Genomic DNA, 16021 nt, shown 5'->3' on the forward strand with positions numbered 1-16021 from the left:
TTGGAGGCCAGTCACTAGTGCTCACCAAGAGTCAATACTAGGGTCAACACTGTTTAACCTCTTCATTGACAACCTGGACAATGGAGCAGAGTACACCCTCAAGAAGTTTGGAGATGGTACGAAACTGGGGGGAGTGGCTGAGAGATCAGACAGTTTTGCTGCCATTGAGGGGGATCAAAAACAGGCTGGAGAAATGAGCAAACAGGAATATCAAAGTTCAGCAATGGAAAATGCCAAGTCCTGCAGCTGGGCAAGAATAACCCTATGCAGTAGTACCTGCTGGGGGCTGACTAGCTCGAAAGCAGCTTTGCAGAGCACAACTTGGGGATAGTGCTGGACACCAAATTCACCATGAACCAGCAAAATACCCTTGTGGTAAAGATGGCCAGCAGCATCGTGGCGGAGTATACCTGCGTACTCAGCCTGAGGCAAAGCATATCTAGCAGCTTGAGGGAGGTGGGTCCTATCCCTCTACTCAGCATTGTTGAGGCCATATCTGAAGTGCTGTGTTGCCACATCTAGAGTGCTGTGTCAAGTTCTGGCTCCCTGGTACAAGACAGACACAGACATACTGAAGCTAAGCCCAGTGAAGGGCCACAAAGATAAGTAAAGAACTTGACCATCTTTCATAAGGGGAGAGGCTTAGAGGGCTGTTCAGCCTGGAGAAAAGAAGGCTCAGGGAGAATCTTTTTGATGTATATAAATATTTGATGGAAGGGAGTAAAAAATATGGAGCCAGACCCTTCGCACTGGTGCCCTGTGACAAAATAAGAGACAATGGGTGCAGAAAGAAATCCAGGAAATTTCATTTAAACACAAGAAAAACCTTTTTTGCTGTAACTGTGGTCAGACAATAGAACAGGTTGCCAAGAGAGATTGTGGATCTCCATCCCTGGGGAAATTCAGAACCTGACTGTACATGGCTCTGAGCATCCTATCTGGCTAAGCCTGCTCTGAGCAGTTAGGTGTGACTATATGATCTCCAGAGGTCCTTGCCAACCTCAATGCTACTGATTCTGTTATCTTTGTGTAGCCAGTACATATACGTATAGATAGATGGAAAAAAAATGTGTTTTCTTAGTATGTTTTCTGCAACAAGCTTTTTATTCAAACCTTAAATCTTAAAGATTTAATACTCTTCAGAAGTATATTAGCATCAAAAGTATAGTTACCTCTAGAAACCCTTTTGTATAAGTTCTATAAACTTCCTCAGAGCTTTGACTGAATATTCTGTGAAGTATCGCAGATTTCTGTTCTCAGGGGCCCACTACAGTACACCTTTTCACTTTTATTTTCCAAATTTATTACAAGACAACACTGTCACCCATTTTAATGAAGAAGGTAATGAAATGCTCACACTCCCCTGCAAGGTTGTATATACCAATGCAACACAAAACTTCAAGAAATAAATGAAACATTCTGTTCATCTGTCATTCTGTAATAAAATATAAACAAAAAAAAGTCAACTGCAAGGAAAATGAACTCTCATCTCCTGTGCTTCCTCTCCTGTGCACAGGAAGAAACAGCCCTTTCTGATGAGCCAAATTCTGGAAAGTGCTGCTTTGCATGTTCATCATAAAATAATGAAAAAAAAGAGACAATTTAAATTAAGGTCAAAGGTCAGTTGTCATTGGTTCTAAGCCTATCTAGAAAAACAAGAAAAATGTGTCTATTTAAAGACAAATGGAATTAAAATTATTCTGCTGTTCTGAAGGAGCAGTAAGCAAGCATAAGGGAGAGCTTATCTAAATGCCACAGTTCTCAAGAAGAAAGAGGTTTACTGCTAAGAGATAGATGATATACTCAGAGGTTCTCACAGAAATCACATGGAAAACATCTAAAAGATACAGACCCAGGCAATCTACTCACATACCACAATGAGACCCTATTGACAACAACATGGACTGAACAGAACGAGGGGAAAATGCAATAAGCTTGAAGCTCTGTAAAACCTGCAAGGACGAAGCAAGGATTAAGAGTTCCAGCTCCATTTTGAGGTCACACATACAGTAGTTGACAGCCATGAACTTTTTGTTTAAACAAAATTATTTCAATCAGAGAGACATCAAATATTGCTAGAAAAGTCCTGTGGTAATGACCTTCCTTCATAACCCAAAAAAATAAATGTGGGGAAAAGGGAGAAGTAATAAGACTCTTTTGTTATTTATAGCAAGATATTGCCCCAATTCAAACTTGGTGACATCCACGCAACAAGAACTAATCACGTAAGAAACAGATTTGGACTTGCAAATCTAGCAAGCAGCTTAAATGTGCTGCTTCATATAGCATGAAGACAAAAACAAAACAAATCAGCCCAGTCTAAGTGAACACGGAGATAAAAGGGAACAGAAAACATGGTTTGTTTTTACTGAAATAGTCTTGAGATACATAATTTGCTTTCTGTATTCTACCTGATAACTCTTGCAAATGACATTGATGATGCTGACTTTGCATGCTAATACAGATGCATGATGACAGACCTGAGGCTTTCCAGGGCACAGCATGTGGCCAGCTCTTCATACATCAGAGCCTGCAAGGGCTGCATCCAGGCTGCAACAAGCTGGGAAAAAGCTAAACTTAAATGCCCATTATCTCTGAGAAGATAGCTACAAAACCCATCTCACTAATTTTGATTTCTGATATCTTCAAGAATCTCTTGCTGATCTGACAAACAAGCAAGGGAATAGGTAATACTGGTTCTCCAGAAGGAAAATGAAGACTGGATAAAGGTACAACCCACTCCCTGTAAGGCTACAATAAAAGAACGTGAAAGAAACATATGGATGCCCTAACCAGGGAAAACTTGGAGGGCATGGGCTAGACCAAATGCTGAGGCAATTGTGCAATACTCTCATCTTCAGGAGGCATTACAGGACATGCTAATCTAATTCATATCTCTGTATCTCTAATACAGAGATGCTGTATTAGAACAAAGCACACCAGTATCAGGACTGGAAGAACCATGACTTTGTTAGTGAGGTGTGTATCTCAACTCTTTGTTAAGAGTTAGGGTTTTTTTGCTCAAGTTGGCCTCAAGTTGTTCCAGGGGAGTCTTAGACTGGATTTTAGGAAAAATTTATTCACTGAAAGGATTGTCAAGCCTTTGAACAGGCTGCCCAGGGAAGTGGCTGAGTCACCATCCCTAAAGGTATTTAAAAGACATGAGGTGTGGCACTTAGGAAAATGGTTTAGTGGTGAATCAATCTAGCAGTGTTAGGTTTATGGTTGGTCTCAATGATCTGAAGGGTCTTTTCCAACCTAAATGATTCTGACTGGAACACTGTTGCAGGGCTCTCCTGCTTTCAGACATCTGCATGACACTGTACCTTGTGGGGGAAAATCAAGTGTCAAGTACCAAAGCACTTGTCTGGTACTCCTGCATCATGCTTCAGTGCATGGCAAATGCCCATTGGTGGCATGCCTAAATTTTCAATCAGAAAGAAAAAAGCTGTTAGCACAAAACCCATTCATCTATGTAAGTCTGATTTTGGTACAGGAAGAACTCTAGAGCAGTTATCAAAGAGTCTAGGTATCGTTGATGAGAACCAGGGGTTCTTGACAAAGATAAATGAATACCAGTACCAGAATGCCACATGAGAGAAAGAGCAAGCACAGGAACAAAGTTCAAAGAGAAGTATAAATAGACAGTGGCTATCACCATCATGTTTCCCTTCAAATAAGAAAAGGATATGAAAACACACAGAATGTTAAATAAGAATTCTGTGTCTTGCCCATATCAGTGATCCCAATGGTTCAGCTGTGCAACAAATGTGAATGCAAATCCTAATGAAGAATGAGAAAAACTGTACAGAGCACCAGTTCATGGGGCTTCCAGCCCTGAGGTTTCATTGTAGGAAGCCAACAAATTGAACTGAGTACCAGCTAACATTTCTGAGAGATACTGACAAAGTTTTCTTAAAAGAGACTAAGCCACAGACAAAACTGAGTACTGCATAATACGTTGTTGCAAACCCCTACATTCTAGCATGTTCAAATGGTAAAATGGTCAATGTCTTTTTCATGGATATAACAGGGTTTTATTCATCAGAGGCCAGTGCTGGAGGATGCTCACCAGAAGCCATCAACTGCTACTTCTAAAAAGAGTTTGACAGTCACCACCTATAAAGTTTCCAGGGCAATACAAGGGCTATTTTCTCAACAAGCAAAGTATGATTTTCAAATTGAATAAAAACTTGGGAGATTGGGTCACTGAAGCCACATTCTCTAACGCGTCTGAAAAAGTGCAGAGGAGCAAAGTCCAGAGCTGGATTATGTTAATCTGATTTAAAAGAAAAAAAAAAGCCTGTCCAGTCTAAGATAGAAGGCAGACTTACTGCTGAGGAAAGATCCTGCATAAGGTAATTAAGGCTATTACTAAGGGATGGCTAGGACACTGTAATTCCAGCCCTTTTCTCAGTGTCAATATAGTACATATGGAGACTTGTTCAAAGCCAACGAGAGTGATTTCTGAGGTGCTAGAGAAACATGTCAGAAGGAATAAATGATGGTCATTTCTGCACAGAAGGAAATCATAGAACAGCTAGGAAAAAAGACCAGTTTAATAAAAAATTATTTCAAATAGGTTCAATACACAACTTCATATAACAAAACAAACAGTAGCATAAAAAAATTCCTAAGAGCTTGTCACATGTCAAAACTAGAAAAATGAGCACAAGAACAGAAGATTTGAAAAAAACATACACACAAACTTGATTGCAACATATGGAAATAAAGTTTGTAGACTGTTAGCCTTATTTCAGTGAGACAATTGTACCAAACAATTCCACACTTATACATATAAACGCTCTTTCTATGATGAAACTGCCATGTGTCTTCTGACACTAGACCTTGTATAGAAGCTATGAATTTATGTAGCTGGAACAGAAGTATGATTTCAGACATGTAATGCCAACTTGCATTATTCACAACTGAATAGTAGAAAATGATGACAAAGTAATGCTGAAAAACATACCAGAGGAAGACCCTGTTCCACATATAGCAACAAGGCAGCACCAATGCATCTCTGGTTGCTGCTGACTTTTTTTTTAGAATACAAAGATGAAAACAAGAACTGCAGCCTGCACTGCTGAAAACTGATGCCAGAGTGAGAGATGCTTAATGGATATATAAAATGACAGGTAAGGAGAAACAAAAAGCTTAGGAAGATTTATGGTCACAAGAGTGGCTGTCACTTCCCCACTAATCTATGCAAGCCAATGCTTGAGGCAGAGGCTGCCTACAGCAGCTGCCCCATACTCACACAAATTTGAAGTCTTCCCTAGGCAGACCTGTGAGGAACAGGAGGCATCTCCATGAAATCCCAGCAATAGGGGGAGAGATTGTTTTGCTCAAGAAGATTCAGAAAAATAACAGATGTTGCTGTTGCAGAGGCCAAGTGCAGAACATGGCTCCACCAGGACAACTGTGCTGCTATGCACTGCCAGAGCACAACCGGTGGTGATGGCTGCGATGAGACCCAGGGGCTCTTGAGTAACTCAATGCTGCCAGCTAACTTAATTCCCACATTAGGAATAGGCACTCAACATTTTACCCGGATTATTAACCGCTAGTTTTTTTAGATTTGCCCAGAAACAGAGGCTCCAGCTTGAACCCTATACAACTAACTGCAATTATGTACAGAGGTTCACATTTGGACCTAAAAGAGGCAGGATGTACAACAGAGAATTAAAACTCAGCTGCATGTAAAATCTGCCAGTGCACCGTACTATAATATCCTGAAACAGCAAAAGAGTTTAAATTTTTAATACAAATATTCTGTGGTAATTTTTAATTGAAAACATTACAGATTAGGTTTAAAGGAATAGCGTGGTACTTGCAACTGAATCAATACATACTGAAGCTTTCTTCAGGACCTATGGACTCCTGAGCCTCAAGCAGCCAAGGCAACACTGTCTTGGCCTTTCCAGTTCAGATCACAGATCTAATTCATTGCATCTAAAATTATTAGAGCACCTTGGGCATCTTTCATAAAAGTGTGTGTGAGGATAACTCACCAATGTGCAGACTGGTACAATGCTGCCGAGCTTCATCCCTGTGTATATTACAGTATGCCAACACACCATTTTACGTCACCAGGGGTTGCTTACCACTGGGCAGATAAAGACTCAAGTTTTCAAGAACATAATGGCAATGTTTGGCCTTCACAATAAGCCAGAAAAGAAGAACTAATATCTGATAATGTCTGGCCCAGGCACCAGTTTTCCCAGTGCTAAAGATCTGCATTAGGGTAAGTGATCAGGACTAATTTCAAAGCTGCTGGTGCATCCCATTAAACAGTGCAACTATAAATACATCATTTCACTTTAAGAATACGCTTAATTTCTCAATAGACCCATACTAACATGAATCCTACAATTTCTATTGTATGTTCATAAAATAAAGGCCAAATATAAGACTAACCACTAAATTATATAGCTTGATCAGCTGAGGATCATGACATTTTTCTATACAAACCCCTGCAATTTGTAGTGGTATTTAACCAGAGTATCTCTCAAGAAGGGATTCAGCCTTGATCTGAAAGCAGCACAAAAAATTCCTCATGTCTCTTGTTAGTTTTTTTCAGTAGCTAAGCACCCCTCTGAGAAGAATTTGTGCCAGATTGCTCATTTGAATTTCTTCGGCTTTGGCTTCCAGCTACCAGATATTAAACCTCAGTCCAATAGATTAAAGAGCCTTTTGTGACTACTTTTCCTCTCCCTGTTTGTTTATACACCACACAAGAAGTCATTGCTCGTCTTCTTGCTGATCTAAAAAACAGATTAGGTTTCATAGTGGCAAGCACTTTTCCCAGCCCTCGAGTACTTTCTGAACCACATACCTCCTTTAAGAATGCATCTCAGGAAAAGGGCATAATGCATTTGTATTACTCCCAAAGATGTTACCTCCTGCTGCGAAATCAATCTCTATTGATAACCTTTAAAACTCCTCCTCAATTTTGTGTCTTTAACTAGTCCCTAACTATAATTTGCCTTTTGGCTGTACTCAAGTGTACCTCTTTGGCTAAAACCAAGTTGCCAAGCAATAAAGATTACTTTTCATTATTATCCTGAAACAAAATTTACCATTTCACCAAGGTTTCCATTGTCCACAAATTTTATGATTTTTTGCTGGGTTCTTCATTGGAACTGAAAATGCTAAATAGTATCAGGCTTACTGCTGATCCTTCACAGTAGCCCACCAGCAGCCTCCCATCCCGTCATGATTTTGCAAAGACAATCAGTGTATGTGATCTGCAGGTCTTTGCTTCCACTTAAATCTGATCAGCCCCTGTGTGAGTCATAGTTAAATCCCGTTTCACTCTCCTCCTCAAATAGCCTGTAATTCATGCATTGCAGTGCAATGCCTGGTTTCTCTTTCATGCCACAATCCCATCCAGCTGGGCAGAAGATACTGTGTTCAGCCAACCAATTCTGCCCTTCCAATATAATGAGGACACCCCCCTTTACACCCCCTCCCTGCCCCAGTCTGTGCAGCTACATGACTCGTATCGCAAGTGCATGCGCAAAGATGCTGCTGCTGTACTGTACCACAGAACAAAGTTTTGCCACTTGAGGGGGTCCTGGACTTGAACAAGTGCATGTGGATGAGTTCATGCTCATGAACAGATGGGTTCCAGCTCCAGTTCTGAGGCTCTTCTGCTATCGTGTAATCTGATGTGCAAAACCAGTCCTTTCTCCCATTATCTGCTATGGTGCTTTTGCATGCTATCAAAAGACATCTGAAAAGGCTTGTGATTTCTGTAGATCATTGCAAAGAGCCTTCCAACCCACTGTAGTTTTTTTTTCCTTAATCACGATAGCAATATAATTTAATATTAAAACACCAGATACTTTCTTTACCTTCTCTTTGAACTTTCCTAGCCAAACTCAGTCTACTACGATAAAGCAAAATGTGTGTCACATTAAGGTGGTTTAAAAAAGCAGCCCTTGGAACTGTATGGCTGTATCTACAATATTTTATATAAATTAAATATTAATAGGAATATGTATGAGAATATTTTCAGGATCACTGTGCTCTAGTAATCTTACATACTTTATGTGCTGCTGATTTTTTTTTGCTTAAAGATAATGTTTATTAGTCCCAGTTCTACACGGTGCTCCATCAAGATTAATTCTGCACTGAGTGCCTTTATAACAGCTGTGCTACATTTTATTAGTTTATACATATGAAAGTAGCTATTTTATTCAGAAATATGAAACAGAACCATTGTGCTGTCTAGTTAAGGCTAGTTATTGCTTGGGAATGGCAGAGATACAAAAGACTAAATATGATTTTAATAATGCAGATTTTAGCAGGAAAAAAAGCCACAATAAAGCAGAATGTGACTCTTATTTAACCTGGGAAAACTACAAAAACGAGAATTCCGTCTTCAGTGTGCATAATACAGGAATGCTATATGGAATTTACTAACATCTCTAAGTTGTTATCTATCTAAAGCCCTGGGGTTTTTCATATGCTACAAAAATAAATAAACAAACTAGCAAAGGGTGGCTGCAGGCTAGAGAAATGAATTACACCCAGGAAATGAATTAATTAGGTTAAAACATACTAACAAGAAAACAGTTTTTCCTATGACCAGTCTAATTAGTGAAACTTTGCTCCTTATGAACTTCTACTGTATGTGAACACAACACTTTTGCAGCAAGTCCAACTCTCTTCCTCCTAAGCGGTATCTCCCAGCTTTTCACTCTGCCTCAAACCCTAAAGCCTCTATTTCTCTGCCATTTCCCCCAGCAGCCAGGCATGAGGCACAGCATGGGAGCCACCAGCAGCACGTGGTCACTGACCACTCAGGGCACATCAGGCAGAGAGGGACCTGCTGATGCCGTGGGTTTTGGCCTTCTCTCTACAGGAACCTTTGTATGGTCTGTTTTCTGTCCCAACACTTCTTCTCAAAGTGTGTACAACCTCTTATTCAGTGCTATCACTGAAGTCTTTTCATCAGAAACAAGCATCAGCAATGCAAGCTTCAAATAACACAAATGACATAAGAACACAATAATAGTTTCCCTGTCCTGCTCTCCTGGTTTAAACAGAGATGGGTAAATGTGCTACATGTGGAAAAAGCAGTGGAAGAGGACATGGATGCCCTGCTGTCATGTAAGACTTACTTTTTCCTAATTACATTAAATTAATAATAAATACCAAAAATACCCGATGCCTTTCTTTGTTCACCATGTCTCTCTCAGCCAGCTCTAGGTACCTCCCTCTCATCTGAGTCATCAGTATAAGAAAATGAAGCTGATAATAGTGACAGTAATGAAGGAAGGCTCTTTTTTAATCTTTAATTTCTGCACTGCTGTTGGCTCTGATATTCAAAGCAATGTCATGGAGCTCTCACACAAACACAAATTGAAGAGGCACAACAAGGAGCTACAGCTGCAAGAGCATCAGAGGCATGGAGCTCCAGCAGCCCAAAGCAAAACCTATATGGCTGTGAGCCCTTCTCTGCCAAGCATTGGCAAATTTTGGAACCTTCTTGAGATAATTTTCATTGCAGAAGAGAAACTGGCAGTACAAAACATGTATCTTGTCAGTGCAGGATGTTTATTTTCTGAAGTCCAGCTGCCCTTCTTCCTGAAGCCGGAATGATAACAGGCAGTGCTCTGGCAACAATGTTCAGCCAAGGCTTCAGACCGTGGGTCTGACCATGTTTCTCCCCTCTCCAGAAAAAAGTCTTCACTCCTTCACTTCCCTCTCTGCAGAGATCTGCATAGACTTGTGTACCAGACAGCACTTACTGCTTCTCTGACGGGAGCTTCATTTCTGACCACATACCCCTTCCCTTTTTCTGCTTAACACAATGTAGCCATAAGACCAGGGAAACAGCACATCAAACCTGCCCTGATGTTGCATGGAAGATACAGAAACATGGTGTCACTCAGCTTTGTTTAGACTGTCAGGAATTAAAGTTTACAAAGAAACTTGAGATTACACCTTTGTTACACAACTGCACAAAAATAACATGAAGTTTTCTCTGTATTAACTGTTAATTCAAACCCAATTCCTACAAAAAGCCATCTTGGGGTGAATACTAACTCAAGTTGCAGCCTACACGCTTTCAGTAGGAGATGGGAAATCATCCAGTTATAGGCAGTCCCACAAATCCCTCAGAAGGAGAGTCAGATAAATCATCTGTATCTTCTTTCCCTTCCCTAGCTACAAGAGGAGGTTATGCCATGACCTCCTCTTTCATGTTCTCACCATCAATGCAAACCTCCACCCAAGTGCTTCAAGAAGCAAACCAACATCTTGGATTTCCCTGCTAGCACCAGTCTCCTCTCTGTAAGGTACTGAACCATGACACAGAGAATCACACTCTTTTGGGTTGGAAAACACCCTTGAGATCACCAAGTCCAACCTTAAACCTAACACTACCAAGACAACCACTAAATCATGTCCACCACTAAATCATATGTGCACCACTGCACACTACCCACACTGGTCTTACCATCCTTTCTTTATCTTCTACAAAGATCTGTAGAAAGGGCATCTACATGCTCCGACTGTTCCAAATGGCAAGGCACAGCAATGTAATCTTAGCATAGCATTTTAAAGAAGTGCAGAACTGCCTCACAGTGTTAAGATCTTGTCCTCCCACTAACATGCCCATCCCACCACCACTACTTACAAAAAAGCCATTGTATGCCATTGTCTTGTTTTCCATACCTGGAACATTATGTTCTCCATACCTTCTCATTCTCCTCACCTCCCCACTTTCCTCTGTTTCTCCTAGTAATATAAGAAATGGACACTCCCATAAACTAGTGACCCCATTCCTGTGTCGCATTCTGCTAAACTGTCTGTAAACTGTCCTCTGTATGCACACACGCATATATATATGTCTGTATGTATAAACCTATAGCTTTCTTCCATTCTCATGCTTTAACACAGAATTAAGGATTCTGTACTAATCCTGACACCAAGACAGCAGAAGTTAATGAAATACTGAAAATAATGAGATAATCTGTCCATCAAATATAGTGCTCATAAAAGGACACAAAGAGTCCTCAGTCACAGAAACATACAGAAAGATGCAACATCAGCACCTCTTTTAAAACTAAAAGATTAAATCTGAGACATCATTATTTCTTCAGAGAATGATTTTGAAGAATTCATTGTTGAGGAAAGTATTTTTATGTTCACAGCTCTACAGGTACATGTCTTAAATTAAGCTCATTTCCTTACCCTTATTCTTCCACCCCCATAAACATCAGCTCATTATTTCAAAAATGCACAATGAATAAGAAAGAGGCAATTTAAGATGAGGCACTGCAGAAAGTGACTGTGACAGGCGTTGAAAGAATGAATCAGTACAACTTCCCTGTTCTTTTCCTTAAGCATTTGCTTTTGGCTACTTTTCTGATTTCTCCTTGATGCTTGACCATAACAAAATCTCAGAGAAGGCTGGGAAGTGGGAAGCTGTGAGGGAAAAAAGCCACAAAGAAAACAAGTTTTTCAGTGCCTCCTACCTGTCTTTGGGTAACTTTCATGTGCCAGTGCTACTCAAAGCACCTCATTTGTTAGGAAATACAGCTTTAGACTTTCTGGTTATCCTTAACAGCTGCTTTTACACAGTACTGGTTTCCCCATTAAGCTTAGAAAAATCACAAGTTCCTTGCTAGCAATCAGTTCTTCCTCCAGGCAAGACACAGGCTACCTGCAGCAGGGAACCAGTGCTTGTCATGTGTATTTGTGGTGTCTGCAGTAAGCCATTCTTCAACCCTGCAATGACTGTGCATTAAATTAGACTGCCAAAAATTCTACCAAATTTCTATTAGCATTGTACTATTCCTAATTAGCATAACTGCTACAAGTGTATATAATAAAGTTTATCATCTAACTTGACTCAGTCTTTTGCAATGCAGTCTCCTGGACTAAAATATTAAGTACTAAAAAGACCACACTATCAAGAATGTAGGATATGAATGGTCAGGACAGGATCATGTGAGGAACACAAAGATAGATTCCTAGAGAAAATAATTCTAGATTCATGTATTAAATAGTTCGGTCTTTTTTTCTCTATTTTTCAGAAATAAATATAGAATTACTCAGGTTGGAATTACCCTTCAAGGTCATCCAGTGCTCACAGCAGGCTTAGTGCTGAATTGAGACCAGGTTGCTCAGGGCTTTATCCAATTGGGTCTTAAAAACCTCCAAGTATGGAAATTCACAACCTCATGGGCAACCAGCTCCACTGCCTAATTACCCTAACAGTGAAAATGTTTCCCTTGACCCTGATTCTAATTTATATTGTAAAAAGTTGAAATCTCCCATTTCATCATCATCTTTTGTTCTTCCAATATACACTGCTGTAAAGCTTGGCTCCATCTTCTCAGTAACCTCCTTGTAGGTGTCAGCTTCTGCTAGGTCACTCTAATGCCATCTCTTCTACAGGCTGAGCCAGCCCTGTTCCCTCAACCTCTCCTTCCAGGGCAAGTGCTCCAATCCCTGAACATCTTGATGGCCTTTCAGTGAACTCACTCAAGTCAATTGATGCCCTGGGAGAGTCCAAAACCGGACCAAGAATTGCAGATATGGTCAAAGGCTTGCTGAGTAAAGTTGAATAATCACTTCCCCCAGCCTTCTGGCTGCTGTCCTGTTGATACAGTCCAGTAGGCTGCTAGCCTTCATTCTTTTGTGCTGACCAAGGATGAGGATGTAGTTCGTTCTTTGTTTCCTATTCAGTCTTTGTCATGTTTGCTGATTCTGTCAGCAGAGGTGCCAAGTAGCACCAAACAGCTGAATAAGCAAAGCAGAAGTGCAAGATTTTCTGCCCAATTTTGCAGCCTGTCCCAACTTCATATAAACAGAAGATCAACTGCCCTGTCAAAAAATTGCTTCCTCATATCATGTAAAATCATATAAACAACCTTTTAGGGTAGCAAAACTGCAATGGCAATGTGAGTCTTCCACAGTCTTTGGCTGTTTCTTTATATATCTGAGCTACAGATAACAAACGATTCAAGCAAAGTTTCCGGTTCTGTTATCTCTTCTACAGTGCCCTACTTTTTATTCTTTTTGCATCAGAAATTGTCCATCCCAGAAAATATCATGAAGGTGTAGGATTTTCTGGACGGATTTCAATGCAAACATGTGGCCAGACAGTATTAGACAGTCAGAGTTCACCAGCCCAAGTGTACACTTTTAACCAGGGACACAAAATAGAGATCTGCAAGAAGAGGCTCCATTTCAATGGAAAGCAGGTTTTTTCTTCTCCAAAAATGTGACATACAATTAATGCAACATAAACTACAACATACTATCAGTCCTCATTCAGTTTACAAACATAATATCAAACCTTGTCTTTCTAACATGCCAACACAGCAATGAGGTTAAGATAAAAAGATGAACAAGCCTACTCATCCAAGATGTCCAAGTACCAATATACACACATGGAAGATTTCTTTGCTCCAATAAACATACTGACAGAATGTAACAGTAATTTCTTGCACTTCAGTTTAAAAAGGAAAAAGCATTAAGATTTCATCCAGCATACCCAGAAAAAGCTTCAGTTTTTAACGGGACTGTAGAAGTGGGACTTGAAGTTGGGTCTATGAATCGCATATGAATGTACTGCCCACCCTGTGGAACCCAGAACTTCCCACACATTTTTGCTGACAGGCACTGATGTTTGTAAGCATATAGCCTGTTTTCTGTGATCGCCTGAAGAAAGCAACCCTTGACTTATGAGCCATAGGAAAATATAGTAAGTATATACACCATACTGCACTGTTTTACCCACCATTGCTGTACCTTAGCTTACACTAGGAGATCATCTCTCTATGAACACTTTACAAGGAAACTTCTGAATAGTCTACAAACACCTCTATATTTCCTGTGTTCAAGGAACATATATTAACTTCCTGGAAAAAGGAGTTCTTGTACAATTTCACAGCTGATGTATACATTTTTCATCAGATCCTTTCTGCATTCACAGTTCTCTACTGGGATTAGCAGCGCACAATTTGAGCAATCATGAGGAGAAATACACAGCGGTTTTAAAAATCAGAAACAGCGATTGTTTATGATAATGTTTGCAGCTCTTCCATCTACGTACCCACACAGATTGCACATACTCCCACAGAGATGGAAATTAATATGCGAAATACCTGTGCAGTTTGAGCGTCACAGTTCCATAAACAGTAGCAAAGCCCAGAAGACGAACCCATCTTAGGAGAATACAGCGAAATACACTTGGCTCAAAATACAAAATGACAACCTATAGAACAGAAAGAGAGAGCTTCAGTACTGTTTTAATGTGAAAGGGGTTCTTCATTCAGATGCAGAATAGTTGCAAAACAGGACAGCAGACATATTTCAGCTCATATTGCTGTATATTTAGATTTTCTAGTAAAGTGGCAGGAGGATCAGATCAACCAGCTGGCACAGTTCTAGGCACCAACTCCTTCTGAAGGGAGCTGGAAAAAGCTCTATGACAGACTGTGAAGTGACAACACTCTAAAATGCAGTTCCACTGACTTTTCTTAACTGAGTGAAAACATGTACCCAGAGAAGAGGATAGAACAGACAAGGACATTTTCCTTAAGCTATTCGAGTAATATGCAGCTGGCCTAATTCTGATTCGATGGACTGTATTTGCTAGGTTACACCTCAAAGTCACTACTTCTAATAAACTAGCAAAATGATAGCTGGCCATTTTCCTCTACCAGCTATTCTGACACACTAAAATTGATTGCACTACCCCCTCTCTGTCCCAAACCCCCAAATCTCAACATCATATTTGACTCTTTCTTATTCTTTCCCATGTATTTTCCCTAAGGTATACTAAATATCCCTATGCATCACCACTTGCTTAACAAAAATAACCTATTTGTTCACTTATGGATTTATCTAATCACAACAACAGAAAGGTCCTACTGGTCTTTTACTCTATCTACTAATTAACCACGCATGAGAACAACATTCAATGAATAGTAACATAAAGCTACTTCTGCAAGTACACAATGATTATAAAAGCATCATTAGCAAGTAAAATGTCACCCTTATCTAAATCAGGGCTATCCAAGTAATGGACTTGGTCATGATCTGAACCTTGAGTCCATTTCTCCTCATTCCAACAGATGTTTTCCCAGGTGTCCAGAGGGATGATCCCACATTTCTTCCCACTGGTTTGGCCCCACCAGGAACCTGCAGTCACAGGGATTTGGCTGTACCCCTTACCCCATGTGAAGACCTGGCTTGGTCCAGCAAAGCCAGGTCTGGTGTATCCCACCTATTTGACTAGGATGTAGTAAAATGACCCAAAGCACCACAGTACAAATCAATTGGGTAATCCTGGTCTAGAGAAAGAAAGCACTGAAACATTTCAGGCCATCTGCCACAGCTTCATTTAGAGTCAGTACATTCTGGCAGTAGAGGTAGTATTGTGCCTACCGGCTGCCACATGGTATTATTTTCCTAAGTAAATGCTTTTCTATGTGGGAATTCAAGCCCAGGATATTGGCCAAAAGCCCAGGACTATGTCCTTTGGGTGACACAGACATATTTAGGAGAGTGGGGGCAAAAATGGCAGACATGTGGGCTGAGATAGAAAAAGCTGTTGTGCTTCATTGGCATGTTTTTTTCACAGCAGAATCAAGCTATTTCTTAAAAAAATATGGTTTGTTAAATCAAACCATGGTGCAAAATTTAATCTTTTTTTCAGTTATTGGACTGACATGTTTCAAGACAGACGTTTTCTGGGAATCTGACAAATTCTGCATGTGGGGAAGATAACAGAATACAGCAAAAGGCCCACTTCTCCTTGGAAAATCAGCTGGAAAACCAAAATGCACCCAGACACATACATGAACATGCTTATGTAAATAGAGCATACAGCAAGAAGTTTCTCAGAAGAACCTGAGTAATAGTATTGACCTCTTATGCTAATATTATACACATTAGGATAATTGCAGAACCAGAGCAAAGTCTGTAGCAGTAACCCACCTCCTGAGGTTTGCCAGCGGGTGGAAAACACCACGTTTAATCTTTGATTCTT

General features: G+C 40.2%; 1 protein-coding gene across 1 annotated transcript in view; it reads right to left on the reverse strand.

Annotated features, from left to right (window-relative positions):
- Positions 1-16021, reverse strand: part of GPR158 (G protein-coupled receptor 158) — a 185979-nt gene that overhangs the window by 39486 nt on the left and 130472 nt on the right. The window contains exon 6 of the mRNA XM_034067256.1: positions 14133-14242. Coding sequence (XP_033923147.1) covers positions 14133-14242 — 110 coding nt within the window. The remainder of the gene's footprint in view (positions 1-14132; positions 14243-16021) is intronic.

This window comes from Melopsittacus undulatus, chromosome 1, assembly GCF_012275295.1.
Source record: "Melopsittacus undulatus isolate bMelUnd1 chromosome 1, bMelUnd1.mat.Z, whole genome shotgun sequence".
In the NCBI taxonomy this organism is placed as follows: Eukaryota; Metazoa; Chordata; class Aves; order Psittaciformes; family Psittaculidae; genus Melopsittacus; species Melopsittacus undulatus.